At 51.2% G+C, this 24,663-nt stretch overlaps 3 protein-coding genes across 15 annotated transcripts in view; 2 read left to right on the forward strand and 1 right to left on the reverse strand.

Annotated features, from left to right (window-relative positions):
- ACOT11 (acyl-CoA thioesterase 11) overlaps positions 1-4,229 on the forward strand; it is a 53,096-nt gene extending 48,867 nt beyond the window's left edge. For 8 of the 9 annotated variants that reach the window (XM_053214104.1, XM_053214101.1, XM_053214105.1 and 5 more), the window contains one exon: positions 57-4,229. In XM_053214104.1, the coding sequence (XP_053070079.1) occupies positions 57-212 (156 nt within the window). In that variant the 3' untranslated portion in view covers positions 213-4,229. The remainder of the gene's footprint in view (positions 1-56) is intronic. The other variant, XR_008294889.1, reaches the window with a different exon arrangement.
- Positions 283-12,808, reverse strand: FAM151A (family with sequence similarity 151 member A). The gene is made up of 8 exons (XM_027059109.2): positions 12,269-12,808; positions 11,139-11,285; positions 6,080-6,232; positions 4,903-5,062; positions 3,253-3,477; positions 2,385-2,524; positions 1,480-1,623; positions 283-1,052 (listed from the first exon to the last, which is right to left on the reverse strand). Exons 1-8 carry the CDS (start codon positions 12,393-12,395, stop codon positions 382-384), a joined length of 1,767 nt encoding a protein of 588 aa, XP_026914910.1. The 5' UTR covers positions 12,396-12,808; the 3' UTR covers positions 283-381.
- Positions 12,809-20,478: 7,670 nt separating this feature from the next.
- The window catches only part of MROH7 (maestro heat like repeat family member 7), a 59,033-nt gene continuing 54,848 nt past the window's right edge, over positions 20,479-24,663 (forward strand). For 3 of the 5 annotated variants that reach the window (XM_053214093.1, XM_053214095.1, XM_053214096.1), the window contains exon 1: positions 20,533-20,766. The gene's annotated coding sequence lies outside the window, so the exon portion shown is untranslated. The other 2 variants (XM_027059102.2, XM_053214094.1) reach the window with 2 other exon arrangements.

Here is a 24,663-nt window from a genome sequence, read left to right on the forward strand (position 1 = left end):
CTGGCTCCCCCCGGCCCCCCGCCCAGCCTCCCTGAGTGTGGCTTCCTGTCCTGCAGGTGTCCTACTACAACCAGGCTACCCCGGGCTTTCTCAACTACGTGACCACCAACGTGGCTGGTCTCTCTTCTGAGTTCTACACCACTGTCAAGGCTTGTGAGCAGTTCCTCTTGGACAACCGGAGCGATCTGGCCCCCAGCCTCCAGACCCTCTAGGCAACCCTCAGTGGCCACCTCCTGCCCACGCCCACTCCATCCGGTCCCCAGGGACGGGACACACGTGCAGTGCATTGAGGAAGGCAGGGGCATTTATTCCTTCCCGCCCCCTCCCCGCCCCGGGGGAAGCCTTCACCCAGGGGTCCACCTGCCCAGCACCACTGGGCGCTCAGTTCCTGCCAACGTCCACCAGCAAGTCTTCACGGTAGCTCCGGGGCAGCCTGTAGTAGATTCGGGTCTTGTCCATAGCCCTGGCCGCCAGCAGTGCTGCCCGCGCGGATGCATAGTTGCTCCCCAAAGGGCTGTGCTCCACCGTGACAGTGGCCCTGGGGGAGGCGGCCAGCAGCCTGGCCACGACTCCAGCCGTGTTCTGGCCCAGCAGTCCTGCGTGCAGCTGGAAGGACACAGGCTGCCAGAGAGCCCGGCACAGCTCCAGCATATCTTCAAGCAGCTGTTCCCTGTAGCCGCTGCCCAGCGCCTCCACGGGCCAACCCGGTGCCACTGTCACATGGGGGAAGATCTCAGCCACAGCCGTAAGCAACTCCTGGCCGTCCAGGTGGCCAGGGACTGCAAAACTGCCATGGGAGACTGTGGCCCCGATCCACACAGGCCGAGGCAGGTGGCCGAGTGTGGAGAGATGGGCCAGCATGGCCAGGGCTGGCCGGAGGGCTGAGGGCTCTACGTGCAGATGGACACCCCAGTGTCCAGGACGCCCAGCGAGCTGCAGCAGGCAGGACTCCAGTGTCAGGGTGGGGCCTCCCGGGGCACGTACGATGGGCACCGGCTCTTTGGCCGCAGGCTCCTGGAGGCTAACGTTCAGTAGGATCATGCCTTCTCTGTCTGGAAGAGGCAGTGCAGACAACGGTGTCAGGAGTTGGGGTTAGGGTGGGGTGTCAGAGGCCCTTGTGAAAGAGGTGGTAAAGGAGAAGCTGGTGCCCCATCTGCTGAGATCTGTTGATTGGTCCAGGCTCCGGGTGGAAGGGTTGCTTTATAAATGTGCCCGGGGCTCATAAGGATGACGTGATCAGCTGCTAGCTCAGCTCTTGGCCTTTGAGCCCTGGGGCCTGTGCCTGCCTCTCCTGCAGCAGATATAGGTCAGGGCTCAAGGGCACTGAAGGCTAGGAGTCCCGTGCTCTTGATAGCCCTGTACTCCCCCACCGTGGCATCCAGCCCGTTGCCACGGTAACAGAGACCCTAGGTTCCTACCCCAAGCACAGGAACCCTGCACAGTTTATCTGGGAGCACAAGGGCTAAAGGCAGACCTTACCTGGGAGGCTAACCATTGCTGTTCTCCCGTTGCCCTGGATGTCAGGAACCAGCCACTCCACGCTCAGACCGTCTCCCCCAGGGGGCTGGAGAAGAGGGATCAGGCTGCCTCCCGTGTAGTAAATTCGCTTCCGCGTGGCATTCGCTGTGAGACCGCAAATTGCCAAGGTGAAGCGGCCACCGTTCACGGAGTGCCTTCTGTGCACTGTGTCTATGCGCATTCTAAGCCTCACAGCAACCCGCCAGGCTTGCTTGCTCCAGTGGAGTCCACTGGAGATTATAAGAGACTTACCCAAGGTCCCACAGCCAACGAGCAGAGTTGCTGGGGTGGGAACCTGATGGAGGCCCAAGCTGGAATTCCCCCTCCCCTCCCCTAGATGGCGCCTGTGCAGGAATGTTGAGAACCCGATGGGTTCCCTTTGGGATGGCTTAACTGCAGGCTCTCCTAGGTTCAGGGTCAAGGGAATGAGGGGTCTGGACAAGGGAACAGGTAGCATCCGGGCCACTGATTAGTGGGTACAGTGAGGGGGGGGGCAGGCTCTGAGGAACTATGCTGTAAGGGAAAAGTACATGGGGTTTGGAATTTGCTGGGTTCCAATCTAAGCTGTGCTATGTACAAGCAAATGACTGTGTAGATTACTTAACTGCTCTGGACCTCAGTTTCCCTATCCGTAAAACAGAATCACAGCTTCCTGGATATGAGGCTTGCCCGGCATACCATACCGAGGTCTGGCACATGATAGGTGCTTGAAAGGATTCCTTGACCTCGTTAGACCCAGAATTTTCCTCTTCCGATGCCTCGCCCCTCCAGCTCTGCTCCAGTGTCCACCAAATGCTGCTCTGTGCAGAATCCAGGCCCATTCCCCCCCCCCCCGCCCCTTCCTGCCCGCCCACACCCCTCCCTACCGGCCAGCTGCTTGAACTGCGACAGGACAGGCTCGAAGAGGTCATAGTAGACTTGGTGAGAGGCACTGTTGTCTCGGACATAGAGGAGATCGTCCACTGACACGGGGTCCGAGGCGCCCTGCCACAGCGTCAGGCTGTACCTGGGGCCCAGAGAGCCAGCTCAGCACCTGCCTGGGCTCAGCAAGGTTCTCATCCCCACTCCTGGGCTCAGAACTGGACCCTAGCTAGGCAGGAATAGAGCATCTGGCCTCCAGCTTCCCACCAGCCCCTCCTCCCTGAGAACTACCTCCTCCTAGGGGCAGAAGGAGCCACAGGGCTTCACGAATGGAGAGCAAAAGCAGAGACTGAGAAGGACGGAGGGGATGGCCCGCCCTGCCTCCTCACTGGGAATGTCTATTTCTGGTCCTGTCTTAGGGAAGGGACAAGGACAGAAAGGGGTGGATACAGGGCCGTGGGGGAGAAGTTAGGTGTGGAGGGGGACGGAGACAGCCTTGAGACTCCTGTGGGAAGTGGCTGAGGAAGGTGGGGCTGGGCAGCTAGGAGCAGACTGCAGGAGTGCAGATGGGGGTCCCTCAATTCCTGCAGGACCATCCTGGGCAGAAGTTGCAGGTGCAGGCTGTGCAGGGCACAGCTGGCTCCCATGGGCAGAAGACTTTTCATTAGGTAGATGTTATCCACCAGTGGACTGGCTGCCTCAAATGGTAGTGAGCAGCCTGTCACCAGAGGTATACAAGCAAAACCAGGGCCGTAGTAGAAGATGTGAGCACCAGCGGGTATTAGACAAATGTGTTTAAGTGTCTGGAGGCATCAATGCCTGGGCGTGGGTTTGGTGGGTCAGGGGCTAAGGCAGGGGCCTGGGAGTTTTCACCTCTGAGATTGGCCCAGCAGCCAGCTGAAGTGGGGCCAGGCAGCCCGCACCATGACAGCCCTCACGGGGAAGGTGACCTTCTGTGGCAGTGCTGCCACCAGTCTCTGCATCTTTTCCACCATGGCTCTGGTGTATGTTCTGTTCGGGAACAGGGGCACATAGAGGGTGGTCCAACCCGGAGACAGGGTGGCCTCAGGATAGCTCTCCTGGACCAAGGCCAGAAACCTGCAGAGAAATCAGAGACACTGGTCTTTGAGAGCCTTGCTGTCCCCTTCCCCATCTCCTGGGATCGCGTCACCGTGCTAGGAAGTGACAAGGCCCGGTGAATATAGAATATAAGGACAGAAGCAGAGTCCTGAAGAACATAAGTGACTTATTTAGGTCCTATAAATAAGGCACGGACTTTGGAGTCAGGGGTTCTAGGTTCCAGGTTCAGGTCCTGACTCTGTAACCTTGGGCAGCTCACTCAACCTCTTTGATTCTCAGAGATGGCGTCCCTTTTGGGAGGGCAGGGCCTCTGAAGCGTCCCCATCTGGACCGGGGAGACAAGCCAGGGCCCCCCGATGTGGGAATTTGGACTCTGCCAGCTGTAAGTCTCTGAAGCTTCAGATTTTATTTTTAAATTTCATTTAAACTTTGCCCTGATAGAAATTTTAATAGAGAAATAACATGACCCTCTCCTCCCTGAACTAGTGAGTGAAATCGACACTCCAAGAAGATGAGCCATATTTATCTTGGGGCCACTGACTGCATTGTCCCAACTGCTGCTTTCCAAATGCATCTCAGTTTGAGAATCACAATAAACACTGGATGGATGGATTGTTGGCTGGCTGGCTGGCTGGACAGATGGGCAGATGGATGTTAGAATCAGAAAGGCCTGGCTTTGAATCTTTGCTTTGCAAGCATTAGAGTTAGGCCAGTCGTGTAACTTCAACGAGATTGTTCTTCTGTTAATAAAATGAAAATAATAGCACCTACCTCATTCTCTTGATAACTCAAGTGCCTTTTGAAACAGGGGCTGGGCACATAATAAACATTCAACAAATTGAGTCTTGATTACTGGTCAGCTTTCTCTTCTGCAAAATGGGGGGAGATACTCCTAACTTGATGTTGCTATGTAAAGGTCAAATTGGACACACTCTCTTCTTTTGTGTGGCCCTTCACTATAAACTGTGGAGCACTATGCAGCTGGTGCTGGTGGCAGTGCCGGGATTTCAGGGGGGCTGGGGAAGGAGTTAGCACTTTTAGACTTTTTTCTAGCAGGCCAAGCCCTGCCTTGGTCACTGGGGATACAGAAAGGACTGGGCCCTGTCTGCCCTCCAGGAGTCCACAGTGTAGTAGGGGCTATAAACCTGTCATCGGTAGTGACAGCCCAATGAAATCGGGGCTGTGTTAGGAGGGAAGTGTGGAGGAAGGTTCTCAGCAGCCTGGGATGTCAGGGTCGTTTTTGGAGGAGGTCATGACAGGGCCTAGCTTCATCAGGGAATGGGGGAAAAGGCAGAGAGAACAGCACGTGCAAAGGCTCAGAGGTCAGATGACAGGGTGTGTCTGGAGGTAAACTCAGTAAATGTGCCCTGAGCACTTTCTGTGCCAGATAGATGTTGAAGGAAGCGGGCTGGATGCAGCTGGGGCAGAGAGGTGAACACTCACTGTGTGGCATTGACCTCGACTGAGATGGGCACATTGGGGCCCCTCAGGATGTCGGCATTGATCCACACAGGTCTTCGGACTCTCCCGTCCTCTGTGAGCCGCCGCAGGAGGGCCAGGGAGGGGCCCACAGCCTTGAGGCTCTTGAAATCCAGTTTGATGCCTGTGGGGAGGGGGCCAAGAACTTGGGAAAATGGCCTCTCTCGCTCAGGGCAGAAGGAACCGGCAGACTTGACTTCCTGGAGCAGCGAGAGCAGGTATGGGGTGTGTGTGTGTGTGTGTGTGTGTGTGTGTGTGTGTGTGTTTGGGGCTGGGAGAGGGAGGAGGAGAGAAGCCAGGCACCAGATTCCAGCTGGGTAAAAAGAGGGCTTTCAAACAGGCAGAGCTAACCCAGAGGAAGGACCTGCCTCCGGGGAATGAGCTTCTGCCCCCGCCCCTGGGGGAGAGGGGGAGGAAACAGAGGCTTGGACTTGGGCTGGTGTAGGGGTTGTCAAGCATCTGATGAAAAGAGACCATGGTTCTTGGAAAGGGCAGGCTTGGAGGGTCCTGAGCCACCTGAGCCTGTGCGGGGAGTCACTTAGTCTGCAGGGAGGGGTGTTTGAGTAGAGGAGGGCAATCAAGGTAGATGAAGGGCCCCTGTGAACACAGGCCTGTCCACTCAGGCAGCCAGGGGCCGGCGATGAAGAGAACTTCAGGGGCGAGGCTGGGAACTGGGAGAGGGGTGTGGAAAGCCAGGCCAAGGAGATGACGCTTTGCCCGAGGACAGTGGGGAGCCATGCAGGGCTAAAGAGGGGAGTGGCATGACAAAATGGGCATTTTGGAAATCTCACTCAGATGTGCCTGGTGGCTGCGGTGGAGGGAAGACTAGAGCGGCTGAGTTTGGGGACGGCATGTGGCGAAGGGGTGAAGGACGTGGGGGGAGGTGTGAGGGGGATGCCTTGATGCCTAGATTCAGACGGCAATTGGCAAAGGGACCTGGGAGGGAAGGGCAGAGTTGGGCTCTGAACAGGCTATACCCAATTTGGAGGATTCAGGAGGGAACAACCTGAACGTGTTTGGCACTTTGCCACCCCCACCTCACCTGGAATTCTCTGGGCCACTAGGGCCGGAAAGCTCAGACAAGGAGCCAGGGGAGGACCCGAGAGCTGGGGAGCTGGGGAGGGGCTGAGAGAGTCCTCACCCTTCTGTGAAGAAGCCAGCACAGCCTCCAGCCACTGCTGCAGGGTGTTGTCGCTGTAGATGGCTGGGGGGTGCGCCATGACGGGGACTCCTGTCTCATTGACCGTGTTGAGTCCTTCTATGGTGACGTCTGCCTCCAGGACCATGGCGTTGCCTGGGCAAGAGGCACAACTCGATCAGTTCCTTAAAAAAATTTTTTTTCCCATCACCAAAGCCTCATGCATTTATCAAAGAACATTTGGAAAATACAGAAAAGCAGGAAGAAAAAATTCATGCACATTTCCATCATAGTTCATGTTCGGATGTATTTTCTTCCATTTTTGCCTACATGTGGTTTTTATACAATTGAGACCACACTACATTTGTAATTTTTGATCTTTTTCTTTCTGTATTATGGCATCTTCACAACCTTCTATGTCTTATTAAAAAAGAAAAATGGCTACAAAAACTCTGGTTGTGGGTGCTCACCACGATTTAGTTAACCACCTCTTATTCCTGAGACATTTTGGTAGTTTTTAATTTTTTGCTACTAACAAATGATGCCTATTTTTATCCTGACTTTTGAATTATTTCTAATCCCTACTTGTGGAACTTGAGGTAGGGCCATGAAGGGTCATTTTTAAAGTGTAAATTATTGGGGTGCCTGGGTGGCTCAGTTGGTTAAGCATCCAACTTTTGATTTTGGCTCAGGTCATGATCTCGTGGTTTGTGGCATTGAACCCCGCATCGGGCTCTATGCTGTTGGTGAAGAGCCTGCTTGGGATTTTCTCTCTCCCTCTCTCTCTCTGCCCCTCCCCTACTCATGCTCTCTCTCTCTCTCTGTCTCTCAGAAAGTACATAAGTAGGGGCACCTGGGTGGCTCAGTCAGTTAAGCGTCCGACTTCAGCTCAGGGCATGCTCTCACAGTCCGTGAGTTCGAGCCCCGCGTAGGGCTCCGTGCTGACAGCTCAGAGCCTGGAGCCTGCTTCGGATTCTGTGTCTCCCCCTCTCTCTGCCCCTCCCCTGCTCATGCTCATGCTCTGTCTCAAAAATAAAAACATTACAAAAAAATTTAAAAAGTAAATAAGTCAACATTAAAAAAAACTAAGTCCGTATTATCACATCACCGTCTAGAAAAGTTGTTCTGATTCATGTTCCCACCTGAGGTACGTAAGCTTGCCCATCTCCTTGCACCCTTAACAGCACAGAGCATTGTTCTTTTCAGTTTTCAATTTCAATTTTTAAAACCCTGTCCTCCAGAGTTCAACCTAGGAGAGAGTTAAGGCCTTCCCAATGGAAGCAGACCGGGAAGACCCTGCCAGGGTCACTCGGCATTTGGGGTGTGCAGTGGAGGGAGGGAGGGGTCACGTTCAGCTCTGCAGCATAACAGACACTTGGCATCAGCAGGAGCCCCTTCTCCTGGTTTGCACTCACAACCTCCTGACCTCTCACCTCTAGCCTGGCTCCCCTTGAAGTGCATTCTCTACACACAGCAACCAGAGTGAGTGTTCTAAACGTGTACGTACCTGATCACGTCACTTCCTATAAAAAACAACCAAACAACAGCCCCACCCGTTGCCCTTAGGATCAAATCCAAACTCCTTACCATAGCCCTTGTGGTCCTGCATGGCCAGGCTTAGGCCCTGACAAAATTTCCAAGCTCACCTTGAGTCCCCCTCTCCCTGATCTCTAGGTTCCAGCCCCTCCAGCTTCTGCAACATTAACGTGCACACAAATCACGCAGGCACTCTTAAAATTCAAGTTCTGGGGGAGCCTGGGTGGCTCGGTCCGTTAGGCATCTGACTCTTGATTTCAGCTCAGATCATGGTCCCGTAATATGTGAGATCGAGCCCCACATGGGGCTCTTCACTGACAGCGTGGAGCCTGCTTGAGATTCTCTCTCTGCCCCTCCTCTGTGCGTGTGCTCTCTGTCTCTCAGACTAAAGAAATAAACATTTAAAAAATATATTAAAAAAAATTCAAGTTCTGAGCAGTGGGATCAGGGGTGGGACTGAGATACTGCATATCTAACCAGCTCCCTAGCCATGCCCATGCCCTTGGTCCATGGACCACACTTTGAGTAGTGCTAAGGCTCGAATTTGTTGTGTGCTCCCATCTCTGGGCTCTTGCTCATGGTTGTTGCCTTGGCAACACTCTTTCCTCTGCAGCTTTACTAGGCCACCTTCTGCTCATGTGTTAGTGTTGGCTTAAAATATCGCTTCCTCAGGGAGGCCGTGCCTGAACCCCATGCCCAGTCTGACTTAGTCACCTGCTTCTGTGCTACTTTTTTGAGTGCTTGGCCCCATGTAATTGCTCACTTAGCATCAACCTTCCTGATTGTAGGCACCACGGAGCAGGGTCCAGGTCTGAATTGAACATCACTTGAATTTCTGGTGCCTAGTTGGTATCAGGCCTCAAAAAAAAAAACAAAAAAAAACAAAAAAAAAACAAAAAAAAACCCAAAAAACCAAAAAACAACAACAACAAAGAGCTTCACAAATGGTTGTTGAATGATGAACAACGGAGTGAATTAATGATAGAAAAGTCAAGATCGATAAACCCAGGTCCAGAAAGGTTAAAGAAACAGCTTGGCCAGAGTCAGGATTTTTGCAGATTTCTCTAGAATCTAGGTGCCTGGATTTCCAGGAGGGGAAGGAAGGTGAGTGCCAGGCTGTCCCTGGCAGCCAGCTGGGCATTTCACATCATCGCATTTCATCCTGTTATAGATCCTACTTCTAGAGTGTGGGGCTCCCTGTTGGCAAGGTGGGGATGAGCCTCCCCAGGCCATGAAAATAGGACATAGGTGTTAAAGCACGTTGTTACACTGTAAAGGGCGTTATGAAGGCGGCCTTCATTTTGATGAGCACCAATTTCTTTCTCATCTTAACTTTTGGTTAAGATGCAGAGAGGGGGGCGGGGCAGGGGGGGCGCCTGGGTGGCTCAGTCGGTTAAATGTCCTACTTCAGCTCAGGTCATGATCTTGTGGTTTGTGAGCCCCGCGTCGGGCTCTGTGCTGACCGCTCAGAGCCTGGAGGCTGCTTCAGATCCTGTGTCTTCCTCTCTCTCTGCCCCTCCCCCGCGCACGCTCTGTCTCTCTCTCAAAAATAAGCATTAAAATTTTTTTTAAAAAAGACGCAGAGAGAGGGGTCCAAAAGGCTTGGGCCCCGGTAAGGCCCAGAGAAGCCAGGCCAGAACCGGGTGGGGGTGCAGGTAAGAGGGTAGCTCATGAGAATGGATGCGTAGCTGTCTCCTTCCCCATCCAGTGGGGGCCGGTGCCAGTCTCGGGGAGGCAGGGTGCATCAAAAGCCATCTCTGAGCCCTGGTGACCTTCTGATGCTGCCTCCCTTAAGGCGCTGTGAGCCCGTTGGAGACAAGGTCACATCTTACTCATTTCTCAACCTTCCCCTGGAGATCGACCCAGAGCAAGGGCCCAGCCGCACACTCAGTGAATTGGACTGAAGACAGGCAGAAAGTACATTCTGGACCTAACCTGCCTCCTTGGGATTGCCACCTAGACCCAGCTTCTTCCTCAAAAAAGCCTGTCTTGTCTTGCCCTCGAGATGCTGAATCTGGGGGGCCGCCATGTTCGGGCGGGGTATGAGGAAGGGATAAGTGAGGAGGGAGGGAGGGCTGTCTCCTGAGGGGACAGGAAGCTCCCGAGGCCTCCCCCCATTCCACCCCACGTGCCAGGAGGCTCTACACAGCACAGCCAGGCAGGACAGCACCCCGGCAGAGCGGGCAGGCTCTGGACCCAGATTGCGGCCTACTGGTCCCAGTGCTCCTGTTTGCAGTCTGTTAACTCTGGCGGTTACTGGACTTCTCTGGGCCTCCTTTTCCTCACTCACAAGAATTATTATTTAATGGAGATAGCCTTGGTTAGGCATTCACCGAGTGTTAATCATTATTCACGTGGAGGAGCTCACGGAACTAGAGTGACCGTACCTCCCCCTTTGCCTGAGATAGTCGGATGTATTTCTGTTGTCTCCACACAATTTTCTTTTTCGTTTTTGCTTATTTTTATTATTTATTTTGAGAGAGAGAGAGAGAGAGTGTGTGTGTGTGCACAAGTGGGGGGAGAGGCAGAGAGAAGGAGAGATGGAACCCCAAGCGGCTCCGTGCCATGAGTGCAGAGCCTGATGTGGGGCTCAGACTCACAAACCGTGAAATCGGGACCTGAGCTGAGATCAAGAGTCAGACGCTTAGCTGGCTGTGCCACCCAGGTGCCCCATGTTGTCTCCGCATAATTTTCGGTAATGATTTCTTTCGCTATCGGAAGTGCCCTGGTTCGGATGACAAGTGAGACGGAAATTCTACCAATCCGTATTCTGCAGAGGGAAAAAGTGAACTGCGGACAGGTGACGTCACCTGTCCCAAATCACTCTGCCAGCAGGGGGCCAAGGTAAGACTTGAACCTGGTTCCGTCTGCCTCCCAGATCTTGGCTCTGGCCCCTCCTCTCCGCATGGAAGTCATGTCCAAGATGATTTCACCAGCCTAACCTTGCCCCTGGGTCCCACTCGGTCCCCACCCCCGCTGTGGCACCACCCTTCTCCTAGAAGCCTACTCCAGGGCTCTGGCAGGACCCTCCGGGAGAAAACTGGGCCTGGGGTTCTCTCCGGACCCCCGAAGCTATGCTAAGGGGTACCTCTCCCTGCTGCTTGCTATTGGGCACTGCCTGGTTGGAGTTATTGACTTTCTTCTTGGCCAAAGTCCTGCTATAGTGGGGTCGGATCGCTTGTCTGCTACCCCAGGGCCGCTGACTGGTTGCCATAATCAGCCTGAACTGGAGACTCAGGGGCATCACACAATTTGCTCAGGTTTTCACAGCTTCTTTTTGATAGCACTGGGCCTCAAACTCACATATCTTCTGGCTTCCACAGGCTAGGCAGGGACAGCTGTCAGCTGGCAGGTGGTGGAGGGGGCAGCTGGGACGGAGGGCAGGACATGATGACTTTGGAATCACACATCTGGTTCTCACCGCAATGCCGCCTCGTAGGTGGTGCTGTCTCATCCCCACCTCTGCTCTCCCCCCACCTCCTCCACCCCGGCCCTGGCCTGCCCCAGACCTGGCAGCCAGACTTACTGCTTAGGGCAGCCCCCATCTCCTTCTGGCTGTTGGCAGCGTGGTACCAGGTGACCAGCAGGCCATCTCGTTGGCTGATCTGGCCGAGGCTCTGAAGGTAGTCCAGCATGTCTGCGTCCGGGCGGCAGGCTGCTTCCTGCTCACAGCCTGGCATGAAGCCCAAGGGGTCCGCTAGCATTGGTTCTCGCCTCTGCCCAAGACCCCTGTCCGTTCATCCCACTGACCCTCCCTGGGCTCCCAGGGTGTGTCCAGCTCTCCATCTGACAGCGAGACAGGGGGTCCCGGGGCCATCAGCGCTGTGTGCGAGAGAAATGTGTGGGCTCCTGGGCACAAGGAGACCCCAAACCAGCCTAGGCAGTCAGGACGTTCACAGAGGAGGGAAATTTTAAGGGGGCCTTGAGGATGGGTGCAAATGGGATAGGAAAGGGGGACTGGGTTGTTCCTGACAGAGAGAACAGTATAAGCAAAGGCTGGGCCCGAGGAAAGAGGGTGGTCACCTAGAGGAATAACCACTGGCTTGCGGGGGACATGGTGTGGGCAGCATTGGAAAGGGGCATTGTGATCAGGTTGTGAACGGCCATGAACGCCAGCAAAGGGGTTGGCTGTGTGCTGAGGGCAGCGAGGGGGTTTGTATTTAGCAAGATCTCACGGGCTACAGAGTGAGCGCTGGCTGGAGAGAGCAGGCTGCAGACAGAGGCCGTCTGCAGGCAAGCCGAGGCAGGGGTCAAGGACCCCGGAGGCCGGGGTGCCCGGTGGGCAGGGAGGGTAGAGGGGGCGCAGGGTAGAAGCCAGGTGCTGTGGCTACAGACACGAGGCAGAAGCGGGAGTGGAGGCTGCCCCCCAGTTTCCGCGGGAAGGGAAGGGGAAATGGGCATGGGGGGAATACGAAGTGAGCTCTGTCTTCTGAGTCTGAGATGCCCACATCATCTTCAAACGAGAAAGCTCATTCAGGGGCCCAGGAGGGAGGTCTGGGCCGGGTGGGCAACCGGAGCCTGGTGGAGGAGGAGGGGAAAGTTGATGGGGCCTTCTGCTGGGGACAGAGTCTCAGTGGGGGACGTGGGATGGGAGAGGACGCTGTCAGAGTGGACGACGGGGAAGCCAAGCAGGTGGCACGACAGGGAGGCCCCTACCTGGCCGGGTGCGTTGCTGCAGCACGAAGCTCAGGACCATCCCAAAGGTGAAAACCAGAACCACACTGGCACTGCCGACGAGGGCCCACTTGGTCTGCCGGCTGGAGCACCACTCCTTGCACACCATGATGATCCTCTCTGTGGGATGCCTCCCAGCTCCTCAGGCCCAGGGTCCCCGGAGGCTCCCTGTACCTAGGATCCCGGGGGAGGCAGGATCCCCATGCGGCATCCACTTCTCCACCGAGACACTCCAGCTCCCACAGGTCAGGAACGTCTAGGTGCAGAGACCGCCCCTGAGGCTCCTCCTCCCTCCCTCCCCTCCTCCTCTTTCCACACCCTCTCAGGATCTTAACGAATCCAGCAGAAAGTCCTAACACCTCCACCACAAACTTTGGGCCCTTCAAGAGGCCAGAAAAGGTTGGACCAAGCCCCCGTCCCCTGCCTTTCTGTTCCTGCCTGGGAGTCGGGATACTGCCCACTCGACCTTGCTTTCCTGTAGATCGGAGCAGGAGTCTTCCCCTGTGCAAAAGGTGGCAGCTGGATCGTTCTTTTCTGTATTCTGCCCTGCCCCAGGAAGTCACCAAGGTCAGGCAAGGGTTGATGACAAGGACAAATTAGATGTGCCTGGGGCATATGAACTTTCCTTCCATCCCAGATTGTGGTTGACAGATTATCTACCTGAGATTGAAGCTGATAGGCTTGGCGTGCTGGCCTAGGTTACACAAGCCACTCCTGGGGCAGTGAGTCCACAGGGAAGGGGCTGAGTCACCACCTTGCTCTGAGGGTGTCCTGGGGGCCCCTGGCGTGGGAAGTAAGTTAGAGACTGTCCCTACATCAGGGACCCTGGAATTTAAATGAGTCCAAGAATCACCTGTAAGGTACACAGGGACTTTGGTTTACAGAGGCTCACAGAGAAATCTATCAGGGCCACTGATAGATTGACTGATTCAGAAGCACACACACGTGTGCGTGTGTGTGTGCCTGTTAAGACTATCTAGAATGATGAATGATGCCCAGGTGGGACGATGGAGGGAATCCGGGTGGTGCGGAGCATGTCGGGAGGGAGTTTGGTTCAGATCTCGTGGGGTCACGGGGGTCGTGGGTCATCGCTGAGGAGCTACCCAGGAGGACCCTGGACACAGAGGCCTGGGGCTTGGGACCAAAGATGAAGGTGAGAGCATCATTTCCTGCCCAACCACAAAGAGAGAAGGGTCTTTCCAACCAGCACACTGTGTGTTGCTCGTCATTCTTGGGAAAGATGCCAGTGAGCTCTGAGCTTCCCTACCTCTCTTGGCTCTGAGGTTTCTGCAGGCTGCATCTCAGAGGAAGAGGGACCTTATCCAGCTGTGGCTTTCTGGTAGGCGGAACAGCTCTGAAATGGACACCAGGCTGCAAAGGACCCCCCTATGACACTTCACACGAGACAGATAACCAATTGGTTGCTGAGCCCCGCTCTGTGTGCGGCACTGTGCCAGGCTCTGGGGACCCCCCCGTGACATATTGTAGGAGAGAAGAAACCAAGGGGTCTCAGGAGGCTCTAGCATCTCGTATGTAGAGCAGCCATTCTAGGGCTGGTGCTGAAGGAGGGGGGTTCAAGCCTGTAAGGATGTCAGACCCGGCAAGCGCCAATGGCAGGGCCCCCAAGGGGAGCAAGATGGGTCAGGGAGGCACGGGGGGGATTCGGAGCACAGAGGAGGAAGCCAGTCTCCCGGGTGGGGCAGGTGGCCTTCAGAAGAGGCATGGCCTGAGCTGACCTGGAGAATCATGGGGACAGGAACTAGGGGAGGATGTTCCATACAAAGGGGAATGCGCAAAGTCGTGTGGGAGAGGCCTTGCTTGGGGACACGGGCAGTGCAATGTGACTGGATCACCAGGTGGGAGTGGGGGTGCTCAGGGAGATGGGCCTAGGGGGTGAGAGGCCTGGGTCACCCTGATAAAGAGCTTGGCCCCAACCTGCACAGGGTGGGGAACCTTCACCTATGGGAAAGCAGGAGAGACTTGCTTGGCTTTGCATTTTGGAGGGTGATTCTGGAAGTTGGTATTGAGAAATGGCTGGGGGAAGTTCCAACTATCCCTAACACCTGGGCCGTCTGTTTTAGCACCGCCTTCCTCAGCCGTGTGACTTCCCCCACTACACCACTCCGAAGGACAAAAGGCTCACTAAGGTGTGAACCCCAGCCTTTGTTACCTGGGTCACTTTGATACATTGCAGACCCGAAACAAGAGGGTGTTAGGAAGCAGCAACATTTCAGACGGGGAGCAGGTGTCTTTTGGAAGGAGGCTCCGCCCACTGGCCCTGAGAGGTCCCCTCCAGCTTTCCCTGAGGCTGCCCCTCCTCCCCTCCTTCCCCAGGGGAGCTCATCAGAATGTGGGGAAATGCAGCCTTGAGGTTCCCCAGCTAGGAAGAATGACTGATTGTTCCTGAATCCAGCTCACGAATGTTCAACTCGCACTAGCTGGGGCCCGCTGGACTTTGGGGAGAACAACGTGGACGCTGCTTCTGAGGCGTTTAGAATCCAGTTGCCGTGTTAAGGACGTGGGAGCAGAGAGAAGGCCCCTGGCCAAGACAAAGCTGTCTAGAAAGCTCCCTGAGGGAGCCGGTGGTTGATCTGGACTTTGAAGGGTGGGTAGGATCTCTTAGAGACAAAATGAATGCTTATGATCTTCCCCCTTATAGAAGTGACATAAGAAAGATGTTGGAAAATTCAGAAACATGGAAAAAGGAAATTATTTGGAAATGAACAGTGAGATCCACTAACCAGCTGTAATTTGTCTTCATTTTGTTGAAGCTCCTTCCAGTCTTTTCAATGCACACTTATTATTAGTATTTTTGCTTTGTTTCACCTTTTCTAGTGGGCGTATTAGTTTTCTATTGCTGCTGTAACAGCATGGGGCAGGGAGGGAGGCAAGAGAGGCCAGGGTAAGAATAAGACTCATTTCTGCGGCAAACACCTTCTTCTGCAAAGACCTTGGGTACCAGCTCTGGGCCAGGCTTTGGGTGCCAGGCAAGCAAAGATGAAAAGACATCATCTCTGTCCTTAAAACATCCTCGCTATAATGAGGGAAATAAGCAAGTGACTAGAAATCTACAGCATGCTGTCATAGGTGTTCTGAGCTATGCTGCAAGAGTAGAGGAGAAAGCCTTAACCCAGCTGTGGGGAGGGCATCATGGAGGGCTTCCTGGAGAGATACCGCTTGCATTTTGACAGACAGGTAGGAGTTATACAGGTGAAGTGGGGAGGAACTATCCGCAGAAAAGGGGGCCCCCAGAAAAAGAAAGACGAACACAGCTTTCTCGACAGAAGAAAAGGCACTTTGGGTCCTCAGCCATCTTGTGAAAGAATGTAAGAACAAACAGCCGCCTCCAGGTCAGGACCTAGCCTCACCATATTCGGAAGTGACGACTGACCTGATGCACATTCTGAGTTCTCTCCGCAGGATCTAAACCCCTCTGAACACTGAGATACCGGACCCACCGGAGCCGGAGAATCAATGATGCTGACCCTGCAGGTTCTCGAGATTTTGACCTGGACTCAGTCACCATCAGATGACTTTTGCCCCAGTGCCATGCTGTATTCCCCATTACACAAACCCTTTCATGGATTCCTTAGCTGAAGAGCTCCGTGATTTTGTTGGTTGAGGAGACACTGCTTTGGGAAAGGTCCCTGGTGTCCTCCTTCTCTTGTGGCAGGTAAAACCCTTCCTTTTCCTACTCTTTGCCTTGGCCGTGTCGTTGGGCTCAACACCAAGAGGTGAACCCAGTTTGGGGCAACAGAATGGAAGAGAAAGGAGACTCCAGATGGAGGGAGCATCGTGAGAAAAGGCACCGAGGCAGGGATCATTACCGTGAGTTCGGAGATACCACCGTGTTGCTAAAGCAGAAATTGTGGAGGAGGAGACGGTGGGAGATGGGACCGGGTAGCAATCCGAGCAGTGTAGTGAGCTAGACACGCTAGTGGACAAACCTCCCGTGAAAACAGCTTAAATGCTGGATGAGATATAATAATCTTTTAAAGTGTATCTCTAAGCTGATGAAAAATGACACACAAACAGGAACAGGAGCTCTAAGAGGCAAGCAGCTGTGAAGGCTGACTTTTGTCCCGAGGAATTTGGCCAACCCCTGGTGATGCTGAGTTTCCACTCTGGTGGCTGTACAGATGGGGTGACAAGGGATAAAGCCTAGGGACCCCTCCAAAGTGAGGATTTTAGTAAGATACATGAAAATGGAATCCAAAGGCTGCACTCTGGGAAAGGGTGCACCAAAACTGGTGCGTTTGGCCTTTGGTGGGTTAAAAATATTCCTCTGGGGGCTCTGGGCTGGCTGAGTCAGCAGAGCGTGCGACTCTTGATCTTGGGGTCATGAGTTCAAGTCCCACACTGGGCGTGGAAACTACTTAAGAAAAATAAACTCCTCTGAAAATTATTAACCACAGGCTGTCCCTCACACTGGTCCTTGGTCCAGATTCATACCGCCCAAGTGGTCCAAAACCACTAAATGGTGGAATTTAGTTTAAGGTAGTCGGTGGTGCCCCAAGGCAATCAGCAGAAGAAAAAACAAGTCTTCTCATGAGGAACATAGCTTCAACCAGGACTTAAGGAATTCCCAGGCAAAGAGTCAAGGAAAATGAACAGCTCAGAGTCTGCAGCCCCCAAAACTCATAAGAAAACAAGGCCTCATGAGTGAAAATTGACAGAAAAGCAAACAGCAGAATCAGACCCACAAAGTCTTTAGAAGTCAAAACGACCAGACATGGGATAAAATAATGTGTTGAAAAAAATGAAAGCTGGCTTGAAAATATGAACAAACAATAGTAGATTATATAGAGTGACCAAGCAGATTCAAGAGGGAGCCAAACAGAACTTCCAGAAATGAAAAAATACGAATAAAATAAAAAAGCTTAATGGGAAGACTAAACGTAACTTAGACATAGTTGATTAGAGAATTAGATAAGATCTATCCAGAAATCAGCATAGAAGAACCAAAGAGATAGGAAGTATGACGGAGAGAAGGACTAGCATGCATGTAATCAGAGTTGTAGAAGAATCGAGAAAGAACAAGGGAAAGGCTATAACAATAGCCTATAGCCAGTAGCCTGTAACAATTTGTGGAAAAGCCTCCAAATGATTGAACACCAACCCCCAGATTTAGGAATCACAATGAATCCCAAGTAGGAAAAAATAAAATCAAAAGCAATCCATAACTACATACGTCATAGAAAAATTGCAGAACACCGAAGTCAAAGATCTCAGAAGTAGCCAGAGATAATAGGTCAATCACTCCAAAGCTGGCAAACTGACTTCTCAAAGCATTGATGGGATCCAGGAGACAGTGTACTATCATTATTACTATTGATAAAATAAAATAAAATAAAATAAAATAAAATAAAATAAAATAACAGACACGCTAGAATTCTACATGCAGTAAAAATAGTTTCAAGAAAGAGGATAAAATGAAGTTGTTTTTCGCTTAAAATTTTTTTAATGTTTATTTATTTTTGAGGGGGGGAGGGGCAGAGAGAGGGGGAGACACAGAATCCAAAGCAGGCTACAGGCTCTGAGCTATCAGCACAGAGCCCGATGTGGGGCTTGAACACATGAGCCGCGAGATCATGACCTGAGCCGAAGTCGGACGCTCAACTGACTGAGCCACCCAGGCGCCCCAAGGTGTTTTTTTTTTTTCCCAAACAAAAAATAGCTTACCACTAACAAGCTCTTCCTAAGGAAATGATAAAGGCCATTCTTCAGGCAGAAGGAAATTGATCCCAGATGGTGCATCCGAGATTCGATTTAAAAAATGGTCAGCCAATGTACTGGTTAAGCCTAAACAAACACAGATCACATGAAACAATAATGTCTAATTGGTAGGATTGAAAAGACAGACCCAGACTAAAATAAAGGATGACACTAGCATAGAAGTTGGTAGGTGGCTGGCTGGACTGAAACTTGCGGTTTTCGTGTGTTGTTTTTTCTGAAGCCGGATAACACTATTAGTTAAATTTAGACTTTGCCAGGGAAGTATGCATCTTCACATGGCTAGCATAATCCTGGCATAGGGAGCTTCCACGTAAGCAGAAGAGAGAAAAGCAGAGTGAGAGAAGGAAGGCAAATTCAGTAATCCTAAAATGAGTAAGGAAAAATAAAAATAAGAAGAAAATTTAAAAGGAGAGATTCTACCTTTAGTAATGGCAAAGTGCTCCTATTGGACCAACCCTCCTGGACATAACAACTGTGAACTCTGGACAAAATATGAAAAACAGCTACCTGGGGGCGCCTGGCGGGCTCAGTCAGCAGAGCATGCAACTCTTCATCTTGGGGTTGTGAGTTCAAACCCTACATTGGGTGCAGAGATTACTTAATTAGAAAGAAAGAAAGAAAGAAAGAAAGAAAGAAAGAAAGAAAGAAAGAAAGAAAGAAAGAGAAAGAAAGAAAAAGAAAGAAAGAAAAGAAAGAAAGAAAGAAAATTGTACAAAGAAAAGCAAAATACAACTACCTGAAGATTCTGGAAAGAGATAAAAAGCAGGAAGAGACAAGGGGAAACAACATTTGGAAAGAAGCTACCACATGCAAAAGTATGTGAAATCTCACAAATAGTATTCAACCAAAGAAGCTAGAAACAAAAGGGTATGCGCTGTGTAATTCTACTTAATGGAGCACAGAAACAGGCAACTCTAAACAATGGTGTTAGAAGTTGGGACAGTGGGTGCCCTTGGTGGGGGATAGTGACTGGAAGGTCTCTGGGGTCCTGGTAATGTCCCATTTCCAGGTCAGGGTGCTGGTTACATGTGTTCACTCGCTGGACGAAAATTCATCAGAATGGGCATGATGTGTGTAGTTTCCTGTATGTATATTGTGTTCTAGCACGAATTAACAAAATCAAAAGGGAGCAGAAACACATAGGCAGGAGCAGACTGAGAAGGGGCCTCCACGCCAGACCCAAGAGCTTGGACATGACCTTGGGGGCGGTGGGAGACACTGAAGGCATGGGAATGAGTTGTCAGGGAGGCTGCAGGATGGTGGTGGCTGTAGCTCGTGGGAGAGCTTGCCCTATGTGACATGATTTAGAAGACTGGCCAAAATCTGGGCTTCCAATGATGAGGACCTGAGCCAGAGCAGGAGTGTGTGGGGTTGGCTTTGGAGACAGAATTGGAAGGACCTTTGGTTAACTGAGTGCCCGAGGAGAGAGGGACTCAGAGGTGGTTCTTGGCAGAGGCTTGTCACTGCAGCTGGAGAGCGCGTGAGGGGCTACTGGGGCAAGATGAGAGTTCCTGCCCGAGGAGGATTCTGCTGAGAAAGAAAACTTGGCCATGTTGGTTGGTAGGTCACGTGGAAGAGGCGGCAAGTGGGTGGGACCTCTAGAGGGCACAGGCCCCTGCAGCAGCAGGTGGGTGGGTGGCACAGGGCCCCGAGAGGGCAAGACAGCAGGATGCAAGGCAGCGGGGTAGGGGCAGAAAAGGAAGATCTGAGGTGGACGGGAGGGAATTCACCGTAGAGCGCTAAGGCACCCGAGGTGGGGACTTGGGGTGATGAGGCCAGATTTAATGACCTGGGTAAATGGGGATACAGCTTAGTGGATAGTTCTATTACAGCTTTTTAAGTGGAACCCAGTGAAGTTTTTCTATGTAGTCACTGGTAATCTTAATCAGCTTAGTTTTTGCTCGCTACAAAGCTTTTCTTTAGCAAGATAATGGTTGCTCTGTTTCCTTATCCTGGAATCTGGGTTTCATGGTCTGGGGCTCCTGACCCAGCCCTCATCCCTGCCCTACTCCAAACTGTTATCTGTGCCTTAGGTGAGGAGGCAGGGTGGAGTAGGGCAAAGATAAGGGACGTGCACAGTGTCTTAGCTCTTGACCTTGGGCCAGGATTTTCCCTCTGTGGGTCTCGGTGTCCTCAACGTGGACTGCCTGATTCCAAAGGCCTTTGCATACGCCCCGCTACCCACAGGCTTCCCTCTCAGGTCTGCTGTGCCCCAGCCCTGCAATGCTCCTCAGAACCAGGCTGTCACCCCAAGATAAACAAAGGCGTAAGATCATATGGTAAGGGGCTTTATGGGGAGGCTTGAATCCTGGGCAAGGGATTTGGCCTTCATTTGAGTGAGGTCATTTCTAGGCAGCGGTTGAAGGTTCTTCTTTGAAAGGATAGCTCCCTGCTTCTATCTACCGTGTAGCATGAGCAGGGGCCTCATTGGCTGGGAACTCCTGAGTCATGGTGACCTCACAAAGACCACAACACGGGCCTGGGCTGGGGGGAGACTAGGTAAGCTGAGGGGTGGCTCTGGGAAAGTCCCAGGGGTGGGGGCATCCCCCACAGCCTGCACAAGGCAGTTACCACCTTGACCCCTCCCCCCTGGGGAAAGGTCTTTCCCTTCTGGCTGTAATTCCACAGTTAGAACTTCTTATCTTTGGCTTAAGGCTGAATTTTCTGTTGCCATGTGGATGCCCCAGGTGGAGGTAACACATCGAACTTTCCATCAGCTCAAGTCTCATGGAGAAAGAGTTTAGGCTTGTTCTGAGAGCATGGCTGGTGGGAGTTGGGGGAGGTGAGAGGGAAGAGGATGCGAAGATGAAGGAGGAATGCCATAGATGGGGTGGTGGGGTGGGGGGTGGGGGGGGGGAAGAAGGCAGAGAACCTGGAAGCCAGACTTGGTCTTTATCTCAAGTCCCCCTACCATATCCTCACCCAAGAGATGATAAGGATGAGCATTCACGGAGGTACCACTGGGGGCCAAGTGCTATGATGATCATTATGTCCATTATCCATTTTATTCCCTCCACTAATCTTGTGCACTGAGTATTTAGATTGATACAGAGCATGTTGAGGTTACCTGCCCTTGCTCACACCACTGGTGAGAGACAGAGTGGGTTTCAAATTCAGGTCTAGCTGACCACAAAGCCCTGGATTTGTGCATTATAGCTGGGCATCAGGAGGTTGTGTTGTTTTCACTAGACTTTTCTTCTAGGGTTGGGGCCTAAGTGGCAGAGGGAATGGAGAATGGAAAACAGGAAGATGTGGCTTCACTGAGTGATTCATGCCTCAAAAATCTCTGGGGTGTTGTGGAAAAAGCTGTCAGTGGACAGGACCTGGGTTTGAATTCTGGCTGCCATTCTCTGGGGCTTTGCAAACATTACTTTGGATTCCTGAATAGTCTCACTTACCACGCCAGTAAGTGAAGATAATGATACCTATCTTGAAGAGTTGTCATCCACCCATCCATCCATCCATCCACCCATCCATTCCCTCACTCCATGAGCATTTCTAAACCTCCCCTGTGTGCTAGGTATTGTGCCATATGCTGGGGAAAAAAGAATAACAAGACAGCCAGAGATCGACCAAGCTCATTTTTTAGAGTAGAGACATACGAGTGAACTGAGTGATACACTAGAACAGAGTGATCACGGGAGGAGGGCACTTCACCCATATTTGAGCATCCCAGGAAGACTTCCTGGAGGAAGGGACACCTAAGCTGGGATCTAAAACGTTAGATGTTAGGGATGCCTGGGTGGCTCAGTTGGTTAAGTGTCTGACTTTGGCTCAGGTCATGATCTTGCGGTTTGTGAGTTCGAGCCCTGCGTTGGGCTCTGTGCTGACAGCTCAGAGCCTGGAGCCTGCTTTGGATTCTGTGTCTCTCTCTCTCCCTCTGCCCCTCCCCACTCACATACTCTCTCTCTCTCTCTCTCTCTCAAAAACAAACATTAAAACGAATTTTTTTAAATATTAGATGTTAGCCAGGGGAAGTGATAGAGGTTTGGTCGAGTAGTCTTGGAGAAGTTTGCAGGAAGTGGAAAGAATATTTACAAAGACCCTAAGTCAAGAAGGAAGCCAACATATTTGAGGCACTGGGAGAAGTTGAGAGTGGTTCAGGTATGGGGTGGGGAAGGGAATGTACGTAGCTAGAAAGGTGGAGGGGCCAGGCCTGTGGGCTGAGGGCCCTGGTAAAAGAAACACCGACCTCAGACTGTATATAAGGATGTCTCCACCCGTGGTCTGCACACCAGCTATGTGATAATCACAGAGGTGGTAGGGGGAGAGCTCAATAAAAGTCTAATTCCCCTTAGAGGTGCAAAGCAGAGGCCCAGAAATCTATCTTATAAAAAATGTAAGTTTTACCTACACCCCATCATGTGAAAGCCCGTGAGAAGTCACAGAGGGAACTTACAGGGGAATAACATGGTTTGATTTGCATGCACTTTTCCTTTGTCTGAGAATATCTATCTCCCCTTCATTCCTGAAGGACAATTTTGCCAGATGCATAATTTGCAGTTGACAGGGTTTTTTTTTTTTTTTTTTTTTCTTTTTCTTTCAGCGCTGGAAAAATGTGTGCAACTTCTTTCCGGCCTCCCTGGTTGCAGATGAGAAATCCTCTGTCATTTGAATTGGCGTCCTCTGATAGATAATGCTTTCTGGTTGCTTTTAAGTTGCTTTTCATTGCTTTTAGTTTTCAGAAGTTTAATCATGATGTGTTTGGTGTCAATTTCTTCGGGCTTATCCTGTTTGTGGCTTTCTCAGCTCCCTAAATCAGTATGTTTATTTCTTTCACTAAGTTTGGAAAGTTTTCAGCTATTACTTCTCTGAATATTTTCAGCATCTCTGGAACTCTGATGATAATAGTGTTAGACATTTTGTTTTGTACCAGGTCTGTTCATTTTTTTCAGTCCCTTATCTCTGTTGTTCAGGTTAAGTGAATTTCATTGATCTGTCCTCAAGTTCACTGATTCTATCCTTTGTCACCTCCACTCTCTTCTTGAGCTCATCCAGCAACTTAAAATGTTTTTAGTTGTGCCTTTAAAATAACTTCTGTTTTAATTTCAATTATTGTATTTTCATAACTTCTATTTCTTTGCTGAGATTTTCTAGTTTTTCACTTGCTTCAGGAGGATTGGTAATTGCCTGTTGAAACATTTTTTAATGGCATTTTTATTTATTTTTAAAAATTTATTTTTTAATAAAAATTTTAAAATGTTTATTTATTTTTGAGAAGGAGAGGGAGACAGAGCATGAGCAGGGGAGGGGCAGAGAGAGAGGGAGACAAAGAATCTGAAGCAGGCTCTGGGCTCTGAGATGTCAGTACAGAGCCCAACGCAGGGCTTGAACCCATGAGATCATGACCTGAGCCAAAATCAGACGCTCAAACTGACTGAGCCACCCAGGCGTCCCTTTAATGGCATTTTTAAATGTTTATTTATTTTGAAAGAGAGAGAGAGAGAGAGAGAGAGAGTAGGGGAGGGGCAGAGAGACAGGGATAGACAATTCCAAGCAGGCTCCATGCTGTCAGCATAGAGCCCCACGTGGGGCTCAATTTCATGAACAGTGAGATCATGACCTGAGCCAAAATCAAGAGTCGGATGCTCAACTGACTGAGCCACTCAGGTGCCCCGAAGCATTTTTATAACAACTGCTTTACTATCATGATCACAAATTCCAACATCAGATTCATCTCAGTGTTGGCATTAGTTATCTTTTTTCAAGATGAGATTTTTTAGTTTTTGGTATGATGAGTAATTTTTGACTGTGTCCTTGACATTTTGGATATTATGTTAAAAGACTTTTGATCCTACTTAAACCTTCCCTTTCAGCTGGCAATCAACCTGTTATGGCTTAGAATGTAGGTTCTGGCCTGCTTTTATGGACTGTAGTTCTAATGATAGTTTTCAGAGCCTTGGTATACTTTTTTCTGCTGGGCCTCTTGTTCATTCCTGGTGATGCTGCCTGCAGGGGCAAGAAGGTGCTTCCCTTGATGGCCACCTGTTGCCACTGGGATGCCAGGAGCTGTGGGACCTAGTATATTCTCTGCCACTGGGTGGAGAGCCCCGAGATCCAAGGCTCTGCTAATACTCCTCCTGCAGGTGAATTGGCTTGCCACTGTCCTGGATATGGAATGGGGATTAGGGCTCCCCACTGGGGGCCCATCTCTGTTGGGCTTCCCCTTTCCTAGTCTTTTGGCCAATGGGAACAGGCTTTTCTTCCTCTGCATCTGTGTTGCAGTCCTCTCTGGTGCCCAGTTTGGGATATAAGGGAGATAAAAAGAAAACCCTGGGGAACACACCCAGTGTCATCCCTCAAGTCCTGAGGTTCATAGCTAGTCCACTGCCTTCTTTCTAGCTTTAAAAGTCTTTTTATGGTTGTCAATTGAATCATTTCCAGGATATTTAGTTGTATTTGGAAAGGAGGAACAGGGAAAAATGAGTCTATACCCTCTTGCCTGTTACATGCATTAGAAAAAATTGTGGTACAATATACATAGCATAACACTATTAGTGACACTGAGTAACTTCATAATGTTGCACAACAACCATCACTGTCTAGTTCCAGCACATTTTTGTCACTCCAAAAAGTAAGCCTGTACCCAGTAAGCAGTCACTTTCAATTCTCTTTCCTCGGTCCCTGGCAACCTCTTTCTG

Source organism: Acinonyx jubatus, chromosome C1, assembly GCF_027475565.1.
Source record: "Acinonyx jubatus isolate Ajub_Pintada_27869175 chromosome C1, VMU_Ajub_asm_v1.0, whole genome shotgun sequence".
Taxonomy (NCBI): Eukaryota; Metazoa; Chordata; class Mammalia; order Carnivora; family Felidae; genus Acinonyx; species Acinonyx jubatus.